Source organism: Saccopteryx leptura, chromosome 13, assembly GCF_036850995.1.
Source record: "Saccopteryx leptura isolate mSacLep1 chromosome 13, mSacLep1_pri_phased_curated, whole genome shotgun sequence".
NCBI lineage: Eukaryota > Metazoa > Chordata > Mammalia > Chiroptera > Emballonuridae > Saccopteryx > Saccopteryx leptura.
The window spans coordinates 42,947,864-42,974,879 of record NC_089515.1 but is presented as its reverse complement, the minus strand read 5'-3'; the positions used below and the strand labels follow the sequence as shown (position 1 = coordinate 42,974,879).

The 27,016-nt window shown below is 50.9% G+C and overlaps 1 protein-coding gene and 1 pseudogene across 1 annotated transcript; both read right to left on the bottom strand.

Moving 5' to 3' along the window:
* Positions 1-890: 890 nt before the first annotated feature.
* CTSH (cathepsin H) lies at positions 891-19,418 on the bottom strand. Its single transcript, XM_066354751.1, has 12 exons — positions 19,262-19,418; positions 14,584-14,615; positions 13,833-13,938; positions 12,810-12,880; positions 11,973-12,077; positions 9,620-9,706; positions 9,017-9,072; positions 8,616-8,697; positions 7,293-7,361; positions 4,370-4,476; positions 2,551-2,676; positions 891-1,312 (listed from the first exon to the last, which is right to left on the bottom strand). Exons 1-12 carry the CDS (start codon positions 19,350-19,352, stop codon positions 1,237-1,239), a joined length of 1,008 nt encoding a protein of 335 aa, XP_066210848.1. The 5' UTR covers positions 19,353-19,418; the 3' UTR covers positions 891-1,236.
* Positions 19,419-20,281: 863 nt separating this feature from the next.
* LOC136384446 (large ribosomal subunit protein eL24-like) lies at positions 20,282-22,066 on the bottom strand (annotated as a pseudogene).
* Between the last annotated feature and the right edge of the window lie 4,950 nt (positions 22,067-27,016).

Here is a 27,016-nt window from a genome sequence, read left to right as displayed (position 1 = left end):
TGACAGGCCAGGGCGCCCTGGAGGGATCCCTCCTTGTCATCCAACTGGAGGATCCCTACTCTGTCCCCCTGGACAGCTGTTTCCAGGAGGCCCTGTAGTCCTTCCAAGCCAGTCCCTGCGACATGGCCTCCAGCTGAGACTTGTGTGACATTCTTGATACTTCCTTTGCCCCTCCCAACACTTTGGGTGCTAAAAACAATCATTAAAAGTTTAAATTTCATTATGAGTTAGAAAAAAACTTCACTGAATTAAGTGACCGCTGGTGGGAATCGGGCAAACCTTCCATTCACCTCAGCTTTTCATACCAGCTTGATGATCGTTGCGGTTAGGAAACCTCGGAGGGTTTTTTGTTGTGAGGAGAAGTTAAGAGTTAGGTGGCTTATTAGTTTAATGAGTTTTTGTAACATCTTTATGTGCTCACTGGAGTCTATATTTGCATACTGTTACTCATTGTATTGAAAGAAGCATTTGAAAAAGAATAACTGGACTTTGGACTGTTGTTTGTTTTGTGGAATTAACTAAATGGGATTGACAGTTTTACTGGGGAGGTGGGGTTTTCCTTAGTTTGCTATAGCAGTGCTGGTGGGTTGGGCTTTTACCCCAGTGTTGCACTGCAGTTGGAAACACAATGTCTGCTACATTCCCTTACAGCAGCAGGGAGTTGGGGACTACATGTGAGATGAGGCCCCTGGTACATGTTCCATTAGCCTGCCAGGAAATGTTCTTCCTCCTGGGTCTCCCACCTGGCAGACGTGACACCAGCACTTTTTCAGTCCTCTAATCTAGACACTGGGGCAACCCCTTGACACCCCTCTCTTGGGAGACCTGAGGAAAGGCCCAGTCAGAATTATGTTTGGTCCCGAGCAGGTAGCACAGGTCTGGCCCAGGGAGCTGCTCACTGAATGTTTATTGAATAAAGGCCACTAAAAGACAGTCACTAGAGTCACTAGAGTGCTCTCCAAAGGTGCAAAGCAGCCCTCTGGGAGTCAAGAATATTCTTGGTAGGTGAGTCAGTTAAAAACTAGACCTAAGGCTCATGGCCGGTTATCACCTTAGGTCAGGAGATGTGGTGTGGTGGGCTTGTTCCTTGCCGGAATTCTTCCTTACACGGGGGTGAGGGTTTGAGTGAAGGCCCTGGATAGCTCCCCCACTGCCTCCTCCTGAGCAGGACTTCCACCAGCGGCCCAGGCTGCCCAGTGTTCCTCTCTCCGCCAGCGGTCACCGCGGCATCTGGGCTCACACTGTCGGGATGGGGTAGGAGGCACAGGCGGCCAGCCCACACATGTTCTTCCCACGCTCGATGAGGAAGTACCTGCACAGAGGGAGTGGGCTGAGGTCTGGTGCGCGGCCTCCTCACCATAGACCTTTCTGGAGTGTTTGGCTGCTCATGAAGGTCTGACCCCAGGGATTAACCCCTCAATGTTTTCATGAAACTGGTGCTGGGCTTGCTTTTTCTCCAGGAAATCACTGTGATCTCTATCCATTTCTCACTTCTCCCCAGAATTTCCTGAGGGCCCCTGGTGGGCCCTTCCTGAGCCCTCACGGAATTATTTAATCACCATTCTCTCCCCCACCCAAATCAAAGTAAGGATAGTGTGAGAGGAGACACACAGACAAAGTCATCTCAGGATCCGTGCCCAGACCACCTGATTCCAGCCCCTTTCTCCTAGAAGGTGGGGGCTGTCAGCCATCATGGACAAACTTGCTGCCTTGATTTCCCACAAATGGAACCTCCCAGACACTGGCTTAAGTCTGTTTTCCCAGCAGTGGTCGCAGGTCCTTTGGAGCCAGACTCCTGTTCTGTCTGAATTGTTAAGATCTAGGACCCAGGACAGGAGAGGGGCTGCTACAAGTGTCTCGAGAGCATTGAGGTTACATCTCCCCTCTTGTCAACATCAACACACACACACACACACACACACACACACACACCCCGGGCGAGGGCTCATCTCCCCTCTCGCCAACACGCCAACACACACACACACACACACACACACACACACACCGGGCGAGGGCTCATCTCCCCTCTCGCCAACACACACACACACACACACACACACACACACACATACCCCGGGCGAGGGCTCATCTCCCCTCTCGCCAACACACACACACACACACACACACACACACACACACACACACATACCCCGGGCGAGGGCTCATCTCCCCTCTCGCCAACACACACACACACACACACACACACACACACACACACACACCCCGGGCGAGGGCTCATCTCCCCTCTCGCCAACACACACACACACACACACACACACACACACACACGGGCGAGGGCTCATCTCCCCTCTCGCCAACACACACACACACACACACACACACACACACACACACACACACCCAGGTGAGGGCTCATCTCCCCTCTCGCCAACACACACACACACACACACACACACACACACACACACACCCGGGCGAGGGCTCGGCTGACCAGCCCCTTGGAAGCTAAATGTTTGTGGGGTGCATCCAGGGCACTGTGACCTGACCAGTGCCACTCCCTCCCAGTGCAGGAACCTGGGTGCTGCTTACCCATTCATTCCCCACTGGGAGCCCCAGGAGTTTTTCACGATCCAGTAGGGTATCCCATTTTCTACTCCATACCCAACAGCCAGTACCGCGTGGTTTACTTTATCTGGAGTTTTATGACAGGTAGTACTGGAAAACAAAAATAAAAGAGGTTTGAAAATATGCGAGGGATAAACATGAACAGTCAGCCAGAGCTATCTTCTCTGAGTGCTTCATGCAGTATTTCCAGACTGGAGGCCTTTATGGTGAATTAACTCCTTCACTCATGGTGCACTAGAAGCATTCTCTTAGTTGTGCTTAAGCCAAGAAGTGTTAGCAAGGAGGTGCTGGCCCAGCTCTCTGACACTTGCCAAGGCTGCTCCCTCCTGTGCTTCCTGCAGCTGTGGTGCCCAGTGAGAGAGGCATGTGCAGTGGCTTTGTTGCCCTGGTATTTCTGTGTGTGTGTGTGTGTGTGTGTGTGTGTGACAGAGACAGAGAGAGAGACAGATAGGGACAGACAGGAAAGGAGATGAGAAGCATCTATTCCCCTTAGTCTCCTTAGTTGTTCATTGATTGCTTTCTCATATGTGCCTTGATGGGGGTTGGGGGGTTGCAGCAGAGTGAGTGACCCCTTGCTCAAGCCAGCGGCCTTAGGCTTCAAGCCTGCGACCATGGGGTCATGTCTATGATCCCATGCTCAAGCTGGCGACCTCGGGGTCTCGAACCTGGGTCCTCCGCATTCCAGTCCAACGCTTTATCCACTGTGCCACCGCCTGGTCAGGCCTGGTATTTATTTTTAAGATTACCTGTATTTAGGGCAAATAACAGATTTCCAGTTGATGATGGTGAACTAGTCCCATGAGGGAATTCTAAGAGTTCCAGAGGACAGACTGCAGTGCTGTGTGTTAATTTAGCTGATGTGTAACTGAGTTCCTGGTACGTATTGGGCCTAGGGCAAGGTGCCTGGACGGGAGCAGCATGCAGAGCTCTGTTCCTACCCTGGGAACCTTCGTTCGGCTACTTGTACACAGTGCACTAAGGGCTGTGGCAATGGGAGGCTGAGGGAGCCCTGAGGAGGGGGTCTGACCCAGCAGGGACGGGTGGGTGGGTCAGAAGGCTCCTTGCGAAGGGGCACATGTAGAACTACAGACCCTTCAGTGCAGCTGGGCAGGGTGCCCAGGGACAGACCAGTAAGGAGGCAGCTGCAGGACAGTCCCTGGTGGGCTGGGGCAGCGATATGGGGAGGGAACAGCACATATCTGAGCACTGTTAACCAGCCAGCATCTGAACAGAGGCAGGAAGCCCACAGGATCTGAGGTTTCTACAGGCCATCCAGTGGGAGATGGCAGGTGGGTCTGATGACAGACATGGTATGACCCACGTGGAAGTTAGCAAACAGCTGGCCATGGAGGTGGGGAGTCAGAGGAGGGAAGAGGGCTGGGGACAAAGCCCTGGAGACACCATTTTGGGAGCTGCTAGAGAATGAGAGCATGACGGACAGGGAAGCTGGGCAGCTGCAGGAAGAGGCGGGACAGACAGCAGCCTTCACTCTTGCAGCAAAGCAGGCAAGAGGCTGGCTGAGCCGAAGTGCGTTAGACACGCTCGGGAGCTGGGGCTTTCTGCAGAAGCCTGTGCTGAGCCTCTAGCTCAGGATTGGGAGAGCAGCTACTTTCTCTTCTCTGTTTCACAGCTTTAGACTTTGAACCTGGGTTTTCTTAACTGGAGGCAGCTTCTGTCAGGAAGACAGCTCACATTCTGGCCCTCTCTGAGTCAGGACTGTGCAGGGACATGATGGGGACTGAGTAAGATGCCAGCACAGGTGGGTGTGGAGGAATGGTCTCACCTGGTAAAGACACCGCTCTTATACAGCATGAAGTCTTCAGTCACTTCAAAGGCAAAGCTCACGGGGTTGTACAAGGCCACTGCCTCCACCATTGCCTCCTCGTCATTCTGTGGACAGACAGGAAGACTGATGCATGGACACATGGGAGCTCTGTCTCCTCCCCACCCCACCTTCAAATGGTGGCCCTTTGCTCCAAAGTCAGGGACAGGCCAGAACAATGTCGATATCCAGGAGGAAGAAAGAGAAGGAAGGGAAAACTTTTAGACCAAAAAGCACCCAACAAGGGGCAGTTGCCCATCACAGCAGAAGTTGGGGGTAGTATGTGGGTCCCCAACCTCTTATGCCTGAATGGCCAAGACTCTCTGGGTTTTTTTATTTGACTTACAGGTCCCTCCAAAACTCTGACCCCCTCCGTGATCTCCCTCCCTTGACTGGGCTGGTTTGTCTGGTCATCTGTCTTGGCCCTGCTGTGTTCCTTGGGAACCCTGCACCCTCTGGGTTAGGTACCCACTCAGTCACTCATAACCATTTGCTGGACCCTGATGAGCCAGAGATGGGTGATTCCCCACCCCACCCCTGGACCCCCATACCCACAAAGCCAGACTAAGGAGATTTCACAATAGAACACGGTTAGAGGAGTCCATGAGCAGCTAAGACCTAGCCGGTGATGGGAATGAGAGGACACCCAGCAAAGGGCTCATCCCCTTCAGCTGAGACAGGTGGTGGGAGGCTTTGGACCAGGGCTGCCGCGGAGGTGAGAGAGAGCAGCTGAAACCACCTGGAGAGTTTTAAAAAGTCCCCATGCCCAGGCTGCCCCGCAGACAGGAACATCGGCATCTCTGTGGTGGGTCCCAGGCATCGTGGTTTTTTGAAAGCATCCCAGCTGGGAACCTACTGGTTTAGGTGAGGTCATTCCCCTGGCTGGGGACCTTTGGGAGTGGACTTGAGGGTGGAGCTTAGGTTTCTGAGCCAGGGCTGTGCTGAAAGGAAGGGGGCACCAGAGGGGACAAGGACTGAGTCAGGCTCACAGCCCGCTCTCAGTCCTGCCTCCCTGTAGCCTGGGCAGAGACCCAGCTGAGAAAAGCAAACAGCTGAGCTCAGAAAACGCCTGAGGTCAGGGCAGAGGGAGGCAAGCAAGGCAGGAGGCCTGCCCCGCAGAAGCTTGCACCCACATTCCTGCCAACATTCCCACGGCTATGGGCGCCTGTGCCAGAGAAGACGCCTGTTCTGGCCGGCTCCTCGGGACCCTGCCGGCCACTGACGAGGCTCTCCTGGGAACCAGGCAGAAAGGATTTCTCTGAGTCCCCAATTCACCTCCTAGTAAGATATAAATGGCCCAGAGCCAGCCAGGCCTTTGTCGGTGTGTCTGAGGGAAACTGGCTGTTTCTGAATTAAATTCACTGCGGTCACAAACATCCCTATTATAGGGTGTAGGTCCTGGGGTGACAGGATCTCAGCTCAAATCCAGCTTCCACTTCCAAGCTCTGTGGCCTTGGGCAAGTGACTCCGCCACTCTGAACCTGTTTCTTTCTCTATTAAAGGGGTAGTCAACCTTTTTATACTTACCGCCCACTTTTGTATCTCTGTTAGTAGTAACATTTTCTAACTGCCCACCGGTTCCACAGTAATGGTGATTTATAAAGTAGGGAAGTCACTTTACTTTATAAAATTTATAAAGCAGAGTTACAGCAAGTTAAAGCATATAATAATAATTACCAAGTACTTTATGTCAGATTTTTGCTAAGTTTGGCAGAATAAATCTTTATAAAACAACTTATTATAGTTAAATCTATCTTTTTATTTATACTTTGGTTGCTCCGCTACCACCCACCATGAAAGCTGGAACGCCCACTAGTGGGCGGTAGGGACCAGGTTGACTACCACTGCTCTATAGATGAAGGTAATGATGACACTTATCTCCTAGGGCTGTGTCATCTGAAGGAGGTAATGTGAGTTAAGTGGTGATCCAGCACCTGGAAGTGCTCCATACAAACATGTGCCGCATACATCTGTGGGCACGTGTGTGCTCGGCCTCATGCTCTTGTGTGTACACATCACACTTGCACACATCCTGACCCGAGTCATGAGGGCTGTTCACGCTTAACCTATAGCTCTCTTGGAGAAACAGGATGCCTGCACTTCCCCACCCACAGAGGGTTAGGCCTGACCGAAACTTTTGGCGGTCACGATTTACTACCCCTCTTTCTCTCTGCCTGGGTCGTGGGGGGAAGCTAGCCATCTGGCACAGCCCTTCCTAAGCCGAGGGACATTTCCCACAAGTGAGACTGAAACTTTGTTTTAAGCCATTCAGGTTTGGCGTAGTTACTGCTGCACAACCTGGCTTGTCCTAACTGACACATTCATACCCAAGTGAGGACACTTCTGCACTCTCAAACACATCTGCTGACATCACACACGTTCACACTCTCATTTGTAGGATGGGGATTATTGCTTGAATTTTATAGATAGGAAAATGGAGCATAACCTGTGGTGGCGCAGTGGATAGAGTGTTGGCCTGGGACACTGAGGTCCCAGGATCGAAACCCTGAGGTCACCAGCTTGAGTGTGAGATCATGGACATGATCCCATGGTCACTGGCTTGAGCCCAAAGGTCGCTGGCTTGAGCAAGAGGTCACTGACTCGGCTGTAGCCCTCTAGTCAAGGCATGTATGAGAGGCAATCAGTGAACAACTAAAGTGACACAACTATGAGTTGATGCTTCTCACCTCCTTCCCTCTCTTTGTATGTCTCTCTTGCTTAAAAAAAATGGGTACGAAGCTTGTGCAGACCTGGGTCACAGCATCTGCCCACCAATCCTGTGCTCCTTTCCTCATGGGCCTGGGTCACCATAATCAAGTGACACGCTGTCCGAAAGGCCACCTGACATCAGTGACCTCCACAGGGTACAAGGGTTGGTACTCACCATGGTGATGTTTGCCACATCCTTGACATAAGCAACGGCCTTTTCACGCTGGAACTTGCACTCGCCATCCTGTTAAGGGCGGCAAAGGGCAGGGAATATAGGTGAGGGCAGCCCAGCTCCAGGCTGAGACTCGAGGCCTCCCCACACAGTCTGATAGCATTTATGAAGCAGAAGCTACATGTGCCTGGGCATGGTGATGAGGGGCACCACAGCCTAGGGGCAGGAGACAACCCTATGCTGGCCATGGCCTACGGGCCTGCAAGTGCTGGGTGGGAGACAGGGAGGGGCCTGACCCAGCCACGGAAAGTGTGGGGAAATGGAGCCCAGGAAGAGCCTGCAGGGCATGGGGGGAGGGCAGTCTCAGTTCAGGGAAAGGAAAGAAGGTTAGATGACAAGAGGCAGGACCTGGTGTTTAGGGACCAGCACATGGTTGGGACGAGGATAAAGTTTAGGAGGGAGAGAGTAAAGGCTGGTGAGGGTGTGGGGGTGACAGGGGGTATGTGGGTATCAGTGGCTGTCAGTGGGGCAGGCCTTGAAGGGCAGGCCAGAGTCTGGACTTGATCTCATAGCCCTGAGGAACCGCTAAAGACTTCTGAACAGGCAGTGGGTAGTCAGGCAGGTCTGAGAGGCCACGCTGGTAGCCCCCAGTGGACAGTGCCCAAGGGGAGGCTGTTCCAGGGGAAGCTGCCCTCAGTGACTGAGGATGAAGGAGGCCAAGTCTGAGTGGGGGCAGGGACACAGATGGCCCAAAAGAGCAGGTGTGAGGGTGTCTGCGAGTCAGAAGGCAGACTGAAGTGAGGATCTGGGTGGGGGACCAACCCCTGAACAGACCACTGATGGCCAACAGGTTTGGGGGGAGGCTGGTGCCACTCACTCCTGAGTGGGAGATCTGAGCAGAGCCACAGGCTTAGGGGGAAGAATGAGTGCTGGGTCTTGGACGGGCTGGGTTGGGGTGACGGCAAGTGGCCGTTGGCATAGTCAGCAGGCCTCGGGCTCAGTGGGTGTGGACCCAGAAGAGCATCCTGGGCATGAGTCTGACTGCATGGATGTTCTCCTGATGGGCGAGAGGACGGCAGGAGGGGGAGCAGCGGGGTGGGCTGTGGGGGCCGTGACGGGGAGCGATGGGCTGGCACAGAGGGCGGAAGAGGCCCTGGGCTTGCTGAGAGCCTGCTCAGGGAAGCAGAGGAGGCGGGGGAGTGGACCCGGAGAGGCAGAGGATTCCGAGATTTGCAGGAGGAGCAGTTCTACGCCAGAGGGAGGTGGGGAAGGATGTGTTCTGGGGCCAGGGTAGGCATGTGATGGGAGCTAGGCTGCCGTAGTTACCTTGCCATGGTAGGGGTAGGTGTCCTCACCCATGATGCCGTCGTTGTAGCGGATGTACTCGAAGGCCTGGCTGGGGAGGCCCCTGCAAAAGCACATACAAAGGTGCCACCTGGGCTGCCGATGCAGGTGGGCCTGCCGGCTGGAGCGTGCGGACATTTGCCCCGCCAGGGCTGGGCCGGGTCCCGGTGGCAGAGGACGTGTCTGGGAATACTGCTCTGCCCCGCTCTGCCTGAGGGAACTCGGGCATGTGAGGTGACCTTTCCTGACATGGGGACGCTTTTGCTCCCCCCCAGGGTAGTGGATGGGGCTGTATCTGTGGCAGCACCTGGCACATCCCAGGTTCTACAGAAGCGATCAACGGGCAATGAGAAGGGCATCAGGCCTTCCTGCCAGGGACTTACCCTTGGCAGCCATGGTTGTTGAAGTTCTGGGCGCAGTCCACCAGCTGCTGCTCCGACTACAGGAGTGAAAGAACACAAACACGTGAGCTGACCGCTGAGCCACACCCATGGCCCAATCAGCTCGGGGTCCAAATAACAGATGAGAAGATTCCCTAGGGTAGGGACTGTCTCTGTGTGTCTGAAGTGCCAGCTCAGCAGCTGACAGGTGTCAGGTGACAGGGTGTGAGTGGCCCTGCTCCTCCAGCCACCATGCTGTAGGTGTGCATGTGCGTATGGTCACAGGTCCCAGGCTGGCACGTGACACAGGTCAAGGATAGGCCTCACCAGAGACCCTAATCCCCCTCTCCTCAATGCCAGCCCTCAGGCCCTTGTCCCTATATAGGAGGCAAGGAATGGGCACTTTTTCAGAGGTCAGCTCCCTCACTCTGGGGGATCAGGTTGAATACACGCTCTTACCTCTGTCAACAGCTGAAGCAGCATGGGCATCATTAGCAAAAGCTCTAAAGCAGCCTGAAGACCCAGGCCCGGCCTCCCTGTCAGGCCTCAGGACAAAGCCATGACCTCTGTAGGAGGTGACCCCCACGCCTGTGGCCAATTGCTTACCAAAGAGTACATCTTCCCCGTTTTGATGGCGAGCGCAGACTCCAGGGCCCCCGTGCTGGAGAAGGTCCAGCAACTGCCACAGCTGCCCTAGAGGGGTGGGGGTGTTTGTGACTGGGCATCGTGAGACAGCCCCTCAGAACTCCAGGCTCCTGACCCACTCTGGTCCACTCTGACCCTCATGAGCCCTGTGAAGCTGTCAGTCTTCTCCCCACATTATAGACGAGGTGGCAGAGGCTAGACCAGCACCTGAACATTCCCAATGCTGGCGTCCCATTGACCAATCCCACCATTCCACAAGGGTCAGCCCCTCCCGGCCCCATCCGGTTAGCCTCTGGCTCTCCTTCGGAATCCTGTGCTGACTCTCTTTCTCACCATTTCCCAGCAGAAGGACTCACCAAAGTCCTGTTTCTAGAATCTTCTCTCTAACCTTTCCACCTCCCATTTCATTCCACCCACAGTCCTAACTTTAACGGCTGACCTCCACCCAGGCCCAGGTGTCCTGTCTCCCAGATGACCCCCTGGACACCCAGACAGCTGACTGCCTGTCCTGCCCCATCCGTCCATCCCAGCAGCTCCTGCCACTGTCACTGCCACTGCCTGGCCTCCTCAGTCACGGGGCCTGCGTCAAGTGACAGCCCTGCCATCCCCGAGCTGTGTGCCCTGGGCAGTTACGTCCCCTCTCTCACCCTGTTTCATCATTTGTAGAACGGAAGGACAGTGGTTGCCTCACAGAGCTCTCAGGGGGCGATAAGCCCCTGCCTGCCCAGCAGTTCCCCCACAGGCTCGGGGTCAGTGCTCAGAGCTGTCCTCGTCTCTTCTGGCCCTGTGGGTTCAGTCTCCGTTCTCTCCTGAGTCCTTTCCTCCTGTCCAGTCACTGCCCTACTTCAGTCCTCATCACTTGTCTCCACATGGGCCTCCCTAGTCTCTTCTTCTCTAATCCTTCCCTCGGCAAAGAGGGCCCTCATCAGAGGGTCCCCGTGATGGTCGAGGTGCCATGGCCCATGCTGACGGGGGCAGAGCAGCGCCTCGCTGCGAGGACTGGGCTTGGAGCACAGACTGCGTTTGGAGTGGCCTCTGTCACCTGCTTACATTAGACCTTGAGTAAGCCACCTTCCCTCAGTTTCCTCTGTAAAGCGAGAAGCCCTCCAGGGGCTGCTGAGGTAATGTCAGGTCCTGTGGCTCTGTCTGTAACCACACAGTGGCCATGGTGAGACACCACACATGGTCGTGGGAGGAACCGGCCATGAGCACCTGGAACAGTCTGGACAGACCTCCCCACCTCACCTGCCCCGATGGTGAGCAGGCTCAGGTTCCCACACTTAATACTTGTTGGTTTGAACTGTCATGGATTCTCAATGGGTCATGGAGGAAGCTGGCTTCATTTTACCCCACTGACTGCTTCAAGGGGGCTCATTTTGGCTCCTGGGAGCCGTTTAAGTGGCCAGGTGACTAGGCAGGCTCCAGGACCACACGGGCCTGGGAGGATCTGAAGCTGTGGGACTCCCCATCCCCCAGACGGTGCCCTGCCGGGGGTGCCCTTCCTCCGATGGCAGCCTCCTGTTGGGGTCAGAGGGTATCTGAGATGCTGGGTGTCATTCTGCTGACTGACCACCTGCAACTACCTAGGGGAAGCAGCCAGGGAGGGGCTCAACCCTGGTCCCCTGTGGGGCACAGAGAATGAGATGTTTGGGGGGACTGCAGGAGAGACCTGGGACTAGTGGAGACTCTGCTTTGGAGCAGGGGTGAGGTGAACTTCACCCCAAGAGGAAGAACTTTTTTTTCATTTTTCTGAAGCTGGAAACAGGGAGAGACAGTCAGACAGACTCCCGCATGCGCCCGACCGGGATCCACCCGGCACGCCCACCATGGGGCGACGCTCTGCCCACCAGGGGGCGATAATCTGCCCATCCTGGGCGTCGCCATGTTGCGACCAGAGCCACTCTAGCGCCTGAGGCAGAGGCCACAGAGCCATCCCCAGCGCCCGGGCCATCTTTGCTCCAATGGAGCCTTGGCTGCGGGAGGGGAAGAGAGAGACAGAGAGGAAAGCGCGGCGGAGGGGTGGAGAAGCAAATGGGCGCTTCTCCTATGTGCCCTGGCTGGGAATCGAACCCGGGTCCTCCGCACGCTAGGCCGAAGCTCTACCGCTGAGCCAACCGGCCAGGGAGAACTTTTTTTTATCCACCAGGAAAGTCCATAGAAATATGACCTTCTGGCCTTTCCAAGGAAGGCAGGTGGAGATACAAGGAAAAATAAAGTCAGGGATATACTGGCTGGGGTTTGGGGTTCTTTTGAGTTTTTCTTCCAGATAAATTGTCTGAGAACGTGAGTACTTTTCAGGGGTTGTTGGGCATACCTGGTTTTTCACTTTTGAGACATAATTTCCTTTTTTCCGCCAGTCCATTGCAGGTGGGTAAGGACCATGACTCCGAAGGTAGTTCCTTATGGTAGCTGAGCAATTCTGAAACAACAAATACACTTTTTTTTTTTTTTGGTGGAAAAGAAACCTTTTCAAAGAAATGTGTATATTTAAAATGGAATCACCAAGAGGAAATGAGAAAGATTGCAGCTGTCAGAACCATCCTGCCCTCCATGTACTGGTTCCGAAAGCTAAATGCTCCCTTCTGAGAGCCCAGGCTAGCCAGATTTGGTAATTAAGATAGAGTTCATCCAGAGTTAAATCTGAATTTCATGCCCTGGCTGGATAGCTTGGTTGGTAAAAGTATCATCCCAAAGTGTAGAGGTTGCTGGTTCAATCCTGGGTCAGGGCACATACAGGAACAGGTCTATGTTGCTCTCTCTCTCTGTCTCTCTCCCTCCCTCCCTCCCCCCTCTCTCTCACTAAAATCAATCAATAAAAAAGAGTTTAAAGTAAATAAGTCTGAATGACGAATAACTTTGTAGTATAAGTATGTCCCATGCAAGGTTTAGGATATATTTATGCTAACATATTACTTATTGTTTATCTGAAATCTGACTTTAAGCGGGCACCTGTATATTATCTGGCAACCCTAAGTTCGGGGTCCACATTGCTGAGGCCAAGAGCGTGGGCTGAGGGTCTGCTGGGAGCTGACCTCTCTGGCTCCCCAACAACCTGGGGTAAGCCCGCTGCGGCTGGGTCTGGGGCTGACGCTGACCATTACCGAGATGGGAGTAAAAAGATTCAGGTTTGGTCACAATGAATGACACCTACCTGAGGCACTGTCCAAAGATACTTGCTTTTCCATTCAGCAAACGTCATGTCTGAAAATTGGTTTATTGCCACTGAAAAAGAGAAGGAAAAACAAAAATCCAAATCAAAAGAGCTCAGTAAATCATTAATAAAGCAACAGAAAAGAATGAAACCTCATGTTCACTTGTGTTCTCATTATGGCCACTACAATTTGGCTGCTTTTACATTTTAAATGTCCTCTACTTCAGTATACCGTGGTCAACACTGGCTGTGCTCTGGAATTCCCTGGGGGAGCTTTTCAGCAGCACGTATGTGTGGGCTGCATCCCAGACGCAGGTGCAGTGGGCCTGGGGTGAGACCTGGGCACCCACTATTTCAGATACCCTACTGGTACGTCTGATAGACTCCCAGGTATAGAGCCACCAGACCTGTGCCAGGTGCCTCCCCACCTGCTGCCTCGTTCAGTCTCAGTCTTCAGCGAGGGGTGCATTATCCTCTCCACTTCACAGCCAGGTAACATCTCAGAGCCCTTAACCTTACCCCTGTCACACAGCTAGTACCGGGCAGAAATGAGATCCAAACTCAGGCCTCCCTTCCAGCTCATGCCTGTTGCCCACATCGCCAACCCAGCTGACAGTGCCATCATCTGGAGTCTGATGGGCATGCTCTGTGCATGTTGCTACTGACGCTGACCCGGAGGGAAGGCGGATGTCCCTGGAGGATGCCCTGAAGAGGCTCTGCACCTGCAGCACTGCAAGGGCTCAGCGTCTGGGCCCCGCCCTTGGATGGCAGGAGCAGGGGAGGGGCTTTCATCAAGATCCTGGAAAAGTCACAACCGCCCAGCATTGTACTAAATCTACAACCCCTGGGAGCTCATGGAGAGTAACAGCAGAGTGGGATCTTAGCCAGCCAAGCACAGCTTCAGACACGGGGCCTCCCCATTTTGTCCCGAGCCCCTCGCGGGGCCCTTAATCAGTGGGTGTCACTATTTGGTTTCTTTGCAGCACAGAGATGCTCCCTCCTCCAAAGACATCCCCAAGGTACTTTTATATGAGTGGTTCCTAGAGTTGTGGGCTTCGATCCTCTTCTGGTTGCTGACGAAGGTCTGTATCCTGTTATGGTACTCATCTGCCCTGTAGGTCCTCTGGTGCTGAAACAAAACACAGCAGCATTCAGTTCCTGGAACTGGAGGCGGCTCCCAGAGGAGCAAGTTTTCTTTTCTAAGAGGACAGATTGAGCATCTTTTTTTTTTTTGCTGGCAACTATTCTCAGGCCAAATCTGTGGTAGCTGGTGCAGCATTGTCCTGGGTCTTGGCTGTGAACGTCAGGAAAGTACCAAGCAAACCCTCTGCGTCTGGGGACTTCTGGCCAGTACGGAGCCCATGCAGCTACTTGAATGTCCACCCAAACCCCAGAAGCCCCAGTGATGAGACCTGCCAAGTGCAGGTCATCCCTGGACACCACAGCTGGTGCTGGGTCAAGTTTATGGTAAAAATCACCGTTTTTTGAAAGCACACACACTAGTGTCTTCTAATTGACTTTGCGGCCAGCACTCAATGTGATTTGAATACAAAATATGGAATGAACCCCAAGGCTTGAAAGGCCGTGGGCCCACTTCACTAGGGGCAGGACGTCTGGAAGGGTTTACTCGACTGAACCTTTCCCCGTGTTCGGAAAGACCCACGAGGGTACAGTTGGAAAATCCCTTCATTGTCTCAAATCTGGCACAACTTGATTTGAAAACAGGAAATTTAGAGGAATGAAAAACTTCAAAAAGAAGAAGTTGGGCACTGACCTGCAACATCCATGACTTAAATTGAAATATCTCTGCAAAAAAAAAAAAAAAATTAGGTGTGGGCACCTCACTGTAACGTTGAGTCACTGCCAAGAAGGCACTTGAAAACTGATTTGCATTTTAGGAAACTAGGTTAAACGTAAAGCCCCCAAAATTGTGCCATCTAATGCACAAAAAAAGGAACACAAACGCGGTTGTTGTTGTTTTTCCCCCCTTGATTTGAAAGACTGAGATAGAAAGGGAGAGAGAGGGAGAGAGAAGCATCAACTCATTGTTCCATTTAGTTGTGAACTCACTGATTGCTTCTCGTATATGCCTTGACCAGGAATCAAACCCGTGACCTCGGTGTGCCGGGACGATGCTCTAAACGTTGAACAACCCGGCCAGGGCCTTTATTTCCCCCATTGATTTGAGAGATCAAGAAAGAGAGAGGAAGGGAGAGAGAAACAGAGAGAAAGAAGGGGGGGCACAAACTTATGGCTTTGGTACCCAAATTAACTTTGAAAAACTATATGCCATTAACCTATGGTGTGAAAGTCAGGAGAGCAGCTATCCTTGGCAGAGGGGGCTTCCGGAGTGCTGCTTACACAACTGTTTAAATTGTGGAAATTCACTGAAATGCATGTTTAATGATCTGTGTACTTTTTTTGTGTGATACTATATATCAATAAGAAGTTAATTAAAAAGCCTATAAACAAACAAACAAAAAAATCCTATAAACCCCAATGATCAGCAATTATTTTGTTAAAAGGATAGAGAGTAAATAAAGATCTCAGACTTTGCAATCCCTACAGTCTCTGTCACAGCCACTCAACTATGTCTTGTACTGGAAAAACAAGTGGGTGTGACTATGTCCCAATAAAACTGTATTTATAAAACACAGCCTGGCCAGTTGTTAGTAGACCCTTACTATATCTGCCTTTGTACATTTTTTTTTTGTATTTTTCTGAAGCTGGAAACGGGGAGAGACAGTCAGACAGACTCCCGCATGCGCCCGACCGGGATCCACCCGGCACGCCCACCAGGGGCAACGCTCTGCCCACCAGGGGGCGATGCTCTGCCCCTCCGGGGCGTCGCTCTGCTGAGACCAGAGCCACTCCAGCGCCTGGGGCAGAGGCCAAGGAGCCATCCCCAGCGCCCGGGCCATCCTTGCTCCAACAGAGCCCTGGCTGCGGGAAGGGAAGAGAGAGACAGAGAGGAAGGAGGGGAGTGGGTGGAGAAGCAAATGGGTGCTTCTCCTGTGTGCCCTGGCCGGGAATCGAACCCGGGTCCCCCGCACGCCAGGCCGATGCTCTACCGCTGAGCCAACCGGCCAGGGCCTGCCTTTGTACATTTTTATTTTTATTTATTCATTTTAGAGAGAGAAGACACAGAGAGACAGAGAAAGAGAGAAGGGGGGAGGGGCAGGAAGCATCAACTCCCATATGTGCCTTGACCAGGCAAGCCCAGGGTTTTGAACTGGCGACCTCAGTGTTCCTGCTGGACGCTTTACCCACTGTGCTACCACGGGTCAGACCATCCCCTTGTACATTTTTAAGGTTTTTTTCCCCACTGATTTGAGAGAGAGAAGAGAGAAAGAAGCATTCATTTGTTGTTTCATTTAGTCATGCATTCATTCGTCGCTGCCCGTGTGTGCCCTGACTGGGGATTGAACCCCCAACCTTGGTGTTTCGGGACAATGCTCTGACTGAGCTAACTGTTAGGGCCCTGTATGGATTTATATATTCATGGGTGAATAATACCTAATTTTTAATAGGTTAGCATGAATTCTGGTCTTTGTTGTTTTATAGGTCAAAGGACTGTGAAATCCTGCTCAAATAAGCTTATTGCTTACTTATTATTAATAACAAGCAATAAAAATATTACTGCTTATTACTGCTGGGGCCAGAAAGGCCATTTTTAGAACAGTGTCACTCAATTCCTTCTACTGTTTGTTTGTTTTTTAAGTGAATTTATTGGGATGACATTGGTTCACAAAACCATACAGGTTTCAAGTGTGCAACTCAAACAAAACATCATCTGCACACCACATTGTGCACCCATCATACCAAGCAAAGTCAGTTTGCATCTCATTCTCCCCCCTTTGCCCACTTCCACCTACACCCACCCCCTTTCCCTCTGGCTGTCACCACACTGTTGTCCAGTCCCCCCCCCCACCTCCTCTCTGACAGTTGTCAGTCTGTCCTATGTAGCTATACCTCTGTTTCTACTTCTGTTCATTAGATTTCACATATAAGTAAGATCATATGGTATTTGTCTTTCTGTCTTATTTACTTAGCATAATAATCTCCAAGTCCAGCCATGCTGTTCCCAAATGCAAGATTTCTTTCTTTTTTATGGCCACATAGTATTCCATTGTGTAAATGTTCCACAGCTTTTTTTACCCACTCATTTACTGACAGGCACTTGGACTGTTTCCAGATCTTGGCTATTGTAAATAATGCTGCAGTGAACACAGGGGTACATATATTCTTTCAAATTAGTGTTTCAGAATTCTTTGGCTACATTCCCAGAAGTGGGATTATTGGGTCAAGAGGCCGGCTGTTCTATTTTTAATTTTTTAAAGACTTTATTCATTTTAGAGAGGAGAGAGAGAAAAAAGGAGGGAAGAGCAAGAAGCATCAACTCCCCTATGTGCCCTGACTGGGCAAGCCAGGGTTTCTAACGGGCGACCTCAGCGTTCCAGGTTGGTGCTTTACCCACTGCGCCACCACAGGCCAGGCTCCATTTTTAATTTTTTGAGGAAACTCCATACTGCTTTCCACAGTGGCCTTACACTCCTTACCACACCCCAATCACATGGAGCCCTATCACTCAACACTGTTGCTAAGACACCATCAGCTGACATCCTGTGAGGCCTCCCTCCTTGAATTGTTTCCTTGAAGAACTGACAACAGCCTTGAAGGATCTGTCACCATGAGCCTTTCTGTTTGCTGCCTTGGTTGTGTTTGTAGCCCCAGGAGAATGAAAGGAAAGGTCCCCCTGCCTTCAGGTGCTTTCTCACACAGGACCTTTGGAAGTCAAGGGTCTGAAGAGTGAGTTCCAGGTCTGTGCTGAAATACCCTAGAATTCTTTGTGTTCCCTTGTGGATCCACACCCCTCAGTCTGAAGATCTTTGCTGTATAGAATTTAGATCTCCTTTTGTAGGTCAGAGACCTATTCCAGAAACCTGGGGGGAAATGCACATTCCCTCAACACCTGCCCTGCGGGCCGGGAGCGGGGGATTCAAAGGATTGCAGACTCTGCTGCAGCTGCTGGTCTCAAAGGAAGCCCAGGTTTGAAGTAGATGAAATTGGGGTCAACTGACTGGCGTTTGCCTCTGGGAGATTTCAAAAGCAAGGTGCAGGTGTAAAATTCCTAGACTACTGGAGGTCAGTGGGAGAAGCCAGAGATGACCCCGACCTCAGGCTCAGAGCCATTTCAATCCACTGGGACTTCTGGAAGAAGTTTTGTCATGTAAGCCCCATCTGGGGGACTCTGGGGGAAGTGTCTAGAACAGAGGTCACCAGACTAGCCTGCTGACTGTTTTTATACGGTCCATGAGCTAAGAATGGTTTTTACAGTTTTGAGCTGTTGGGAAAAAAATGACAGTTTGTGGTACCTAAAAATCATTTGAATTCAAATTTCGGTGCCCGTAAATGGTGGTTTATGGGAACAGGACCACACTCATTCTTTTACATACTGTCTATGGCTGCTCTCCTGATACAAAGGCAGAGTTAAGTAGTAGCTACAGAGACCATGTGGCCCACAAAGCCCCTGAAATATTTACTCTCTTTTACAGAAGAGGTTTGCTGAGTCCTCCCCCTATAGTTATGAGGGATTCTGCCACCTTCCTGGATGCAGGGCTCACCACCAGGCTGAGGCAGAACCCTCGCTTGGGGAAGTGGGTTATCCTCAGGTTAGGACTGATGTGGAACTAGGTGCCCTCTGGGTTTGCAAGACTGTGGTCTTTCTTGTATAAATGGGGGTTGGAAAAAGGCAAGATTCGGAGAGGACAAGATCTAGCCTCAGTGATCGGGGTCTTGTCCCCAAGCTGTTTTTTCTGTCCCTAGGGTGAGGAGGCAGGTGGTCCTCTGAGCTCAGAGCTTGTGGATGGTGGGCTGAGGCTGAGCCGAGGTGGACAGCAGTAGGAAAGAAGAGAGGCTGTAGGGTAGAGCGTGGGGCTCAAACTGGGAGTCCCGGGGCTTAACTTTACACCAAGAGCCCTTGGAACAACACCCTCAGTTTTCAGGGGCTAAAACTGCTGTTCCTTTAAGGCAAGAGAGTCACTCCTCTTAACAGCTGCCCTGTCCATTGTACCAGACGGACTCATACCCCTACGGGCATCTCCGTGTGCCAGGTCTGGGAGAAGCTGCCAAGAGAGTCCGGAAAGGCCCAGCACTCGTCCTTCAGGGCAGATCAAAGCCCTCCGTGTCCCCAGGTGGGCTGGGGACTCCTTTGGTACCCTAGCCTCTGCATACAACTGGGCAGTGGGGGCCCTGGACACCTGTCCATAGCTCCTCTGGTCTTGCAGACCTCCTCCTTCTAGCCGTCTCCATAACGCAGAGCGCCCCTCCGGGTTCCGAGCCCAAAACCCTGGGCCCCCTCTGTGCCTCTCGACCCGGCATCCCCCCTGCCAAGTCTGGATCTAGGACCGCGGCGTCCCCCTCTCCCTGTCCCCGCACTTCCCGCCACGCACCTGCGAAGCCCACGTGCATGATGGCGTGTCCGCCGGCTGGGAATCCCAGCAGCCAGGCTCCAGCGCAGAGCAGCGGCAGCGCGGCCCACATCGCGGCGGCTATCGGGTCTGCTACCCGCGCGGGTACTCGCAGGCTGCGGGGCCCGAGTGCGGGGGCGGGGCCGGGACTGGGGCGGGGCGGGGCCGGGACTGGGGCGGGCCGGGCTGGGGCCGGGGCGGGGCCAGCGGCGGGGCTCCGCGGAACATTTGAGCGCTGACTCTCGAACCTTCTTGGTCACTGCCACCTCCTCCTTACGCCTCTCAACGCCCACCGCCCGTCTGGGCCACGTCACTCCCTTTCTCTTGCAAGGAAGGAGAGCTGAACCGTCCGTTTGCGGTTCCTCCATCTGCCCGAACTGGCTGGACCGCGGGGGTGGGGTGGTGGCAGCTGGCCTCTCCCTCTCGTCGCCTGTCTCCCACCCCCAGAGCCCCACCTCCCCTCCTGTCCCACCCAAGAACCCTCTTCTCAGGTACTCATTAACCAAATTCCAGGGCAGAAGATTGTTCCTAGGGTAGGGAAGACAGCTGTTTTTCACCCAAAACAAGCATTTTAGTCTTTCTGCTGAGAAAGTCTTATTAGCAGCTGTAAGGTTCTTTTCTCTGTTTTGCAATCTAAAGAAAGGAGGAATATGATATATAAGAGTCTGAGTGTGAGATAAACAAATGCAACAAGGAACATGTCGAACTAAGGACATGTGCACAGCAATAGCTTTCTGGGGAGGAAGGAGATTCGGACCTGCCTGCAATGCTTCAAGCTCCCAGTGAGACTGGTTCTTCACTGTCATCATCACCCTGCAAAGTGGCATGTGGTTGATCTCAGGTGGGGAAACTGAGGCTCCAAGAGTTGATGGTAACTTTCCCAGTCAGTGTGCAGAGGGAGCCTGAACCCCTGTTGACTTACTGCAATCAAATATCTGCTCTCTCTCTCTCTCTCTTTTTTTTTAAAGTCAGGTCTTTATTTAAAAAATCTGATCTGCCAGTTTAGTGTTTTTCACCAACATGAGGAGCAGAAACCTTCACAGGCTTCACAGTCTTTTGCTTTGTATTCCTTTGGTGGGAGCCTTAGCAGCAGCCATTGCTGTCTTTTTAGATGCTTGCATAGCCTATTTTGCTTCCTTGGCAGCCCTGATAGCTTGTTTCCATTGAGCTTTCCTAACTTCATGTTTCTGATTCCTTTGGCCATTATATCACCAAGAGATGCACCAGAGAGGGCCCTCAGGAATGTGACTGCGCAATGAGTTCTTTTCTTTTGAATTTCTTCCAACCATTCCTTTTTGTGCTTTCTTCTGTAGAGGATAGTTTATCTATCGAGGATTCCTCTTGAAAAAGAATACTGACTCATATTTTGCATTTAGAAACCGAAAAATCTTCCTGTTGGTCCTGGTGTAGCGCCTCCTATGTCCAGGGTAGATCTTGTACCCACGGAGACTGCACATTTTGACTGCAGCTTCCAGGAAGAGTTATCTGCAGGCATTTTGATCAGAGCCTGTGGGGCTAGGGTGTTGAATCTGAGCTAGATTTCACCTTCCCCCTCCTTCCCTCTGGGTGTGCTCCGAGACAAATGTCGCAGGAAAGACCCTGCATGGTTACTATTTGAAAAGCTAAGTCACTGGCCTTGGGATAAGGTACATCCCTCCGCAGGTGTCCTATCCTTCAGGTGAGCAGGGACTACCCCACCTTTCTACCAATTCCAGCTGTCTGGGGAGTGCAAAGGAAGGCCTGCTGGAAAGGGATTTTACAGGTGAAATTAAAGCTTCAAATCAGCTGACTTTAAAGAATTACCTGGACTATCCGAGGGGCCAAATGTAATCCCGGGCCCTTCAAAGCAGAAGAGGAAGGCAGAATAGTAAGATGAGGCAGAAGTCAGGTCAGAGAGCTTTGAACCCTGAGAAAGACTCCACCCACCAGACTGCCTTTGAAAGGGCCATGAGCTAAGGAATGTGGGTAGCCTCCAGACTCTGAGAATGACCCCAGCTGACAGCCAGCAAGAAAACAGAGACCTCAGTCCCACAACTGCGTGGAACCGAATTCTGCCAACAACCTGAATAAGCTTGGAAACAGATCCATTTCATGGCCCCCAGAAAGGAAGGTGACCTGGCTGACACCATGCCTTTGGCAAAGGGAGAACTGGAACAGAGGAACCTGGAGCAGAAGAACCTGGAGCAGAATCCATGTGGACTTCTGAACTCCAGAACCATAAAATGAAAACTTCGTGTTGTTTTAAGTCTCTAAATTTGGGCCCTGGCTGGTTGGCTCAGTGGATAGAGTGTCGGCCTGGCATGTGGATGTCCTGGGTTTGATCCCCAGTCAGGGCACACAGGAAAAACAATCATCTGCTTCTTCACCCCTCCCTCTCCCCCTTCTCTCTCTCTCTTCCTCTCCTGCAGCCAGTGGCTCGAATGGTTCAAGCAATGGCCCTGGGCGCTGAGGACAGCTCACAAGCGTGCCAGCCTCAGGTGCTGAGGATCACTCAGTTGATTTGAGCATCAGCCCCAGACGGGTTGCCAAGTGGATCCCAGTCAGGGCGCATGCGGGAGTCTGTCTATCTCCCCTCCTCTCACTTAAAAAAAAACACCTTAAGTTTATAGTGATTTGTTACAGTCATGGGAAACTAATACATCAGATGAAGTGCCCAGGTTGACAGATGCCTTTGGTGACCCAGGGCTGGGTGTGGCCTCAGGCTCCGGCACACATGGAGTTTGGGACATTTCTGTACTGGGGGACTGAGAAAGGAGAGCAGGTCTTACCCTCCTGCTCCAGAGTCATCACATCCTTTAGGGATATCTTTTTTTTGGTAAAAATTCAGAATTTTTATTTTCTATTAATAATGGCAAAGAAATTAAAATTGACAGAGAAAGATGTTTCAAAATGGTTAAATCTGAAGATGAATATAAGTAGACAGTGCCACTTTGGACTCTGATAATGATGGTGAAATGCATTGCCCCAAATCTCAGACTGAGTCTTCATGCAATGATATGACTTTAGATGACTTTTCTCCACCAAAGGGCTCAATGGTTGAGCACTCAGCCAGAGTCACATGGATAATCAGTAGTAGAGGCATGGCTCAGTTCCTCTGACAATAAATTCAATCAATGAATTTGCTACATTTTGTGGTCTTCCATGTACAGTCTGTTTGTTTTCAGAGCTCCAGGAAGATCCGTGCTCGCTGCCGCAGGCTGGCCTGCGAGGCCGCTCATCTTTAGGGGTATCTTAGACGCAGCCCCCAGGGCTTTACACGAATAAATTCTCTTAATTTTCACTTTTTATTCCTACTACATAGATGAAGTGACTCAGGCACTTCTGTGACTTGCCTAAGGCTACACTCCTAGTAAGAGAGTTAAGGTGTGACCCCTGGCCAAGGGAGTCCCAGTTCTCCACAAGAGCAGGCATCCGCCCCAGGGGAGCAGATGATGGAAGGTGAGCCCGAGACCTGCCCACCTTCCTAACCTCCAGGCCTCAGGTTCCCTTAGGCAGCAGCAGCGTTCAGGCACTCCGGGTAGTCCTGGGTTCCATGACTTCCGGCAGCCTGCCTCTGGCTTACTGTTCTGCTTGACTGTTGTCTGCTGACCCTCTTTCTTTAGGCTGAATGCGCTGCTTTGACCCCCCTACCCCGAACTTTATCCCCACCTCAATAGACAGCTATAGGTTTAACAGGTTTGCCGTGTCACTTTGTGGGTCAACATCTAAGCAGACAAGCTGGGCCCATCACAGATTCATCTCTGCACTCCCCTGCTAGCATCTTGTGTTTTGTTGTTGTTGTTGTTGTTGTTGTTGTTTTTTACAGGGATAGAGAGAGAGAGTCAGAGAGAGGGATAGATAGGGACAGACAGACAGGAACGGAGAGAGATGAGAAGCATCAATCATCAGTTTTTCATTGCGGTTCTCAACCTGTGGGTCGCGACCCTGGCGGGGGTCCAACGACCAAAACACAGGGATCGCCTAAAGCCATCGGAAAATACATATTTATTATACAATACATTTTTAAATTTCCGATGGCTTTAGGTGACCCCTGTGTTTTGGTCGTTGGACCCCCCCCCCCCCGGGTCGCGACCCACAGGTTGAGAACCGCTGCCTTAGTTGTTCATTGGTTGCTTTCTCATATGTGCCTTGACTGTGGGCCTTCAGCAGACCAAGTAACCCCTTGCTTGAGCCAGCAACCTTGGCCTTGGGTTCAAGCTGGTGAACTTTTTGCTCAAGCTGGCAACCTCGGAGTCTCGAACCTGGGTTCTCCACATCCCAGTTCGACGCTCTATCCACTGCGCCACCACCTGGTCAGGCTCTGCTAGCATCTTGTAATAATAATAATAATAATAATTGCAATGACATGATATAACAGCTACTGTTTACATGAATTTTGTTATTCTGTGCTCACAACTCTGCTTAAGCACAGAGCCCGAGACACTGCAAGGACCATGTGTGTCGTAGCTGTAGCAATAATTATTAGTTATTCTGAGTCCGATGAGGCTTGTGGTATTGCAGGTGATATTTGAGGGGCCTTGGGTCCTGCATGGGAGTGGTGTGGAGATGCTGTACTCACCTCCTGATGAGACCTGTGGGTGTCAGGGAAGGACCCTGGAGAGGAACAGGAGTGGGTATATGTGGCTTGTGGCTGGGCGGGAGGCTTACAGGCAGTGAAGGGAGAGTAAGCAGCAGTTGGGAGGGGCCATTCCCAGAAGAGGCAGTGCTTGGAGAGGGTCAGCAAATGTGTCTGGACCCTGCTCTGCGTGAGTGAGACATTCCCGACTCCCCTTCTTGGTGGTGAGAAATGGCCCTTGATGGTTTCTGGGTCATGAGTCATTTGGTCTGAGTGTCGGTAATAATTTCCCAATAAACATACATCATTGCATGTGCTGTGAGATAAGGGCCAATAAGGAACTGGTTGGGGGAAAATGGAATCAGGCTCGGTGAGAAGGAGCCTGACCAATTTCACCATCAGACTGTGTTGGGGCACCTCTGGTGACTCCTTGGCCAGCCACTCGGGGCCCCATTGACTCCTCTCACCTGCCGCCTTCCTGCTGCTTGGACTCTTCACCTGATCCCTGTGCTCCCATTATTCCGATTCTTTATCTAAGACACCCCTCTTCTCCCCTCCTCTCAGCCAGAAAACCAGGCTGTTTCTATTCCCCCATGGCCCAATTTGAGATGCTTTCTCTGAAAGCTCTCTGACTAGTCACGCCCCTCCAGCCCCCACCATCACCTTTTTTAATTTTAATGCTTATTTTATTGATATTAGAGAGAGAGGAAGGAAGAGAGAGAGGGAGAGAGAGAGAGAGAGAGAGACAGGAACATTGATCCACTCCTGTATGTGCCCTGACTGGGAATCAAACTAGCAACCTCTGTGCTTCTGAATGATGCTCTAACCAACAGAGCCACCTGGCTAGGGCCTTTTTTTTCCTCTCCTTTTATTATTATTACTATTATTATTATTATTATTTTAACTGGAATAAAATGTATATAACAGTTAACCATTTTAAAGTATACAATTCAGAGTTCTCCCATCAACTGATCTAACTCTTCTCTGATTGCTGGAGTACTTTTTAATGAGGAGGCCAGTTACCTTCAGTTCTTGCCCTTACTTTACCTTCTCAAGGTGAAATTCACATAACATGCAATGAACCATTTTAAAGTGTATACTTCCAGGGCATTTAACACATTCACAGTGTTTGCAAACCATCACCACCTCTCTTTAGTTTCAAAAGTTATTTACCCCCAAAGAGCATCCCACACCCATTGAGTAGTCAATCCCCTACTAATCCACTAATCTGCTTCTTTTTGGACTTGTCATCTAAAAGAATCATATGTCATTTGTGACTTTTAGGGTCTAGCTCCTTTCCTTTGGCTTAATGTTTTCAAGATTCATCCAGATTATATGGTATGTATCAGTATTTTATTCCTTTTTAAGATGAATAATATTCCAGTGCAAATTATGCCCCACATTTTGTTTATGCATTCATCTCTTGAGGGACATAGGGGTTGTTTCCACCCTTTGGCTATTGTGAGTAATGCTGCTGTAAACACTTGTGTACAAGTTTCTGTGTGGACAAAAATTTTCCGTTTTCTAGGGTCTATATCTAGGAATAGAGATACTACATCATATGGTAATTGTATGTTTAACTTTTTTATTTAAGAGGAGATAGAGGGACAGACTCCCTCATGCACCCCGACCAAGATCCACCCAGCAACTCCATCTGGGGCTGATGCTCGAATCAGCTGAGCTATCCTCAGTGCCTGGGGCTGATGCTCAAACAAATCAAGTCACTGGCTACGAGAGGGGACTAGAGAGAGAAGGAGGAGAGGGAAGGGAAGAAGAGCAGATGATTGCTTCTTATGTGTGCTCTGAGCAGGGATTGAACCCAGATGTCCATATAACGGGCCAACACTCTATTCACTGAGCAAACCAGCCAGGACCTGTTTAACTTTTTGAGGAACCATCAGACTATGTTTCACAGCAGCTGCACTATTTCACAACCCCCACCAGCAATGTATGAGTTTCCTGTTTCTCTTGCAGAAAGTTATTTTCTGTTTTTCTTTTAAAGTTTTTTTTTATCATAGCCATGTTAGTGAATGTGAAGAGGTAGTTCACTGTGGTTGTGATTTGCATTTCCTTCATGACCACTACTGTTGAGCATCTTTTCATGTACTTATTGGCCATTAGTATATCTTCTTTGGAGAAATGTCTATTCAAGTCTTTTGGCCATTTAAAAAAATGATTTGTTGTCTTTTAGTTATTGAGTTGTAAGAGGTTTTAAATATATTCTGGATACTAAACCCGTTTCTTTTTTCTTTTTTGAGAGGAAAGGAGAGAGAGAGAGAGAGAGAGAGAGAGAGAGAGAGAGAGAAAGAAACATCAAGTTGTTCCACTTAGTTGTGCCATTGATTGCCTCTCATAAGTGCCCTGACTGGGGCTCGAACCGGTGACCTCAGTGGTTGAGCTGGTGACTGTGGACTTGAACCCGTGACACTCTAGGCTGATGCTCTGTCCCCTGCACCAGCAGCTAGGGTAAGGATAGTAAACCCTTTTCATTTTTTTTTTCTAAACCTTTTTCAGAGACATGATTTGCAAAAACATTTCTCCTATTCCGTATGTTGTCCTTTAACCTCAGATACCCAGAACAGGGATTGCTAGTGTTATTGTTATTTTTAAAGAAATTAGTAATTATTTTAAAGTTTCCCCAAGTTTTAGTTTTTGGGGTTTTTTTTTTGTGACAGAGAGAGAGAGACAGAGAGAGGGACAGATAGGGACAGACAGGCAGGAAGGGAGAGAGATGAGAAGCATCAATTCTTCATCGGGCTCCTTTGTCTCCTTAGTTGTTCATTGATTGCTTTCTCATATGTGCCTTGACCGGGGGGCTACAGCAGAGTGAGTGACCCCTTGCTCAAGCCAGCAACCTTGGACTCAAGCCAGCGACCATGGGGTCATGTCTATGATCCCACACTCAAGCCAGCGACCCTGTGCTCAAGCTGGTTATCCCCCACTCAAGCCAGATGAGCCTATGCTCAAGCTGGTGACCTTGGGGTTTCGAACCTGGGTCATCCACGTTCCAGTCTGACACTCTATCCACTGCGCCACCGCCTGGTCAGGCCCAATTTTTAGTTTTGAACACATGAATCAGAAGTACAATATATTGAATGATATAAACCATATATAGGGTTTTTTTCTGTGAGGTTCTCAATAATTTTTTTTTTAGGTTTTGTTTATTCATTTTTAGAGAGAGG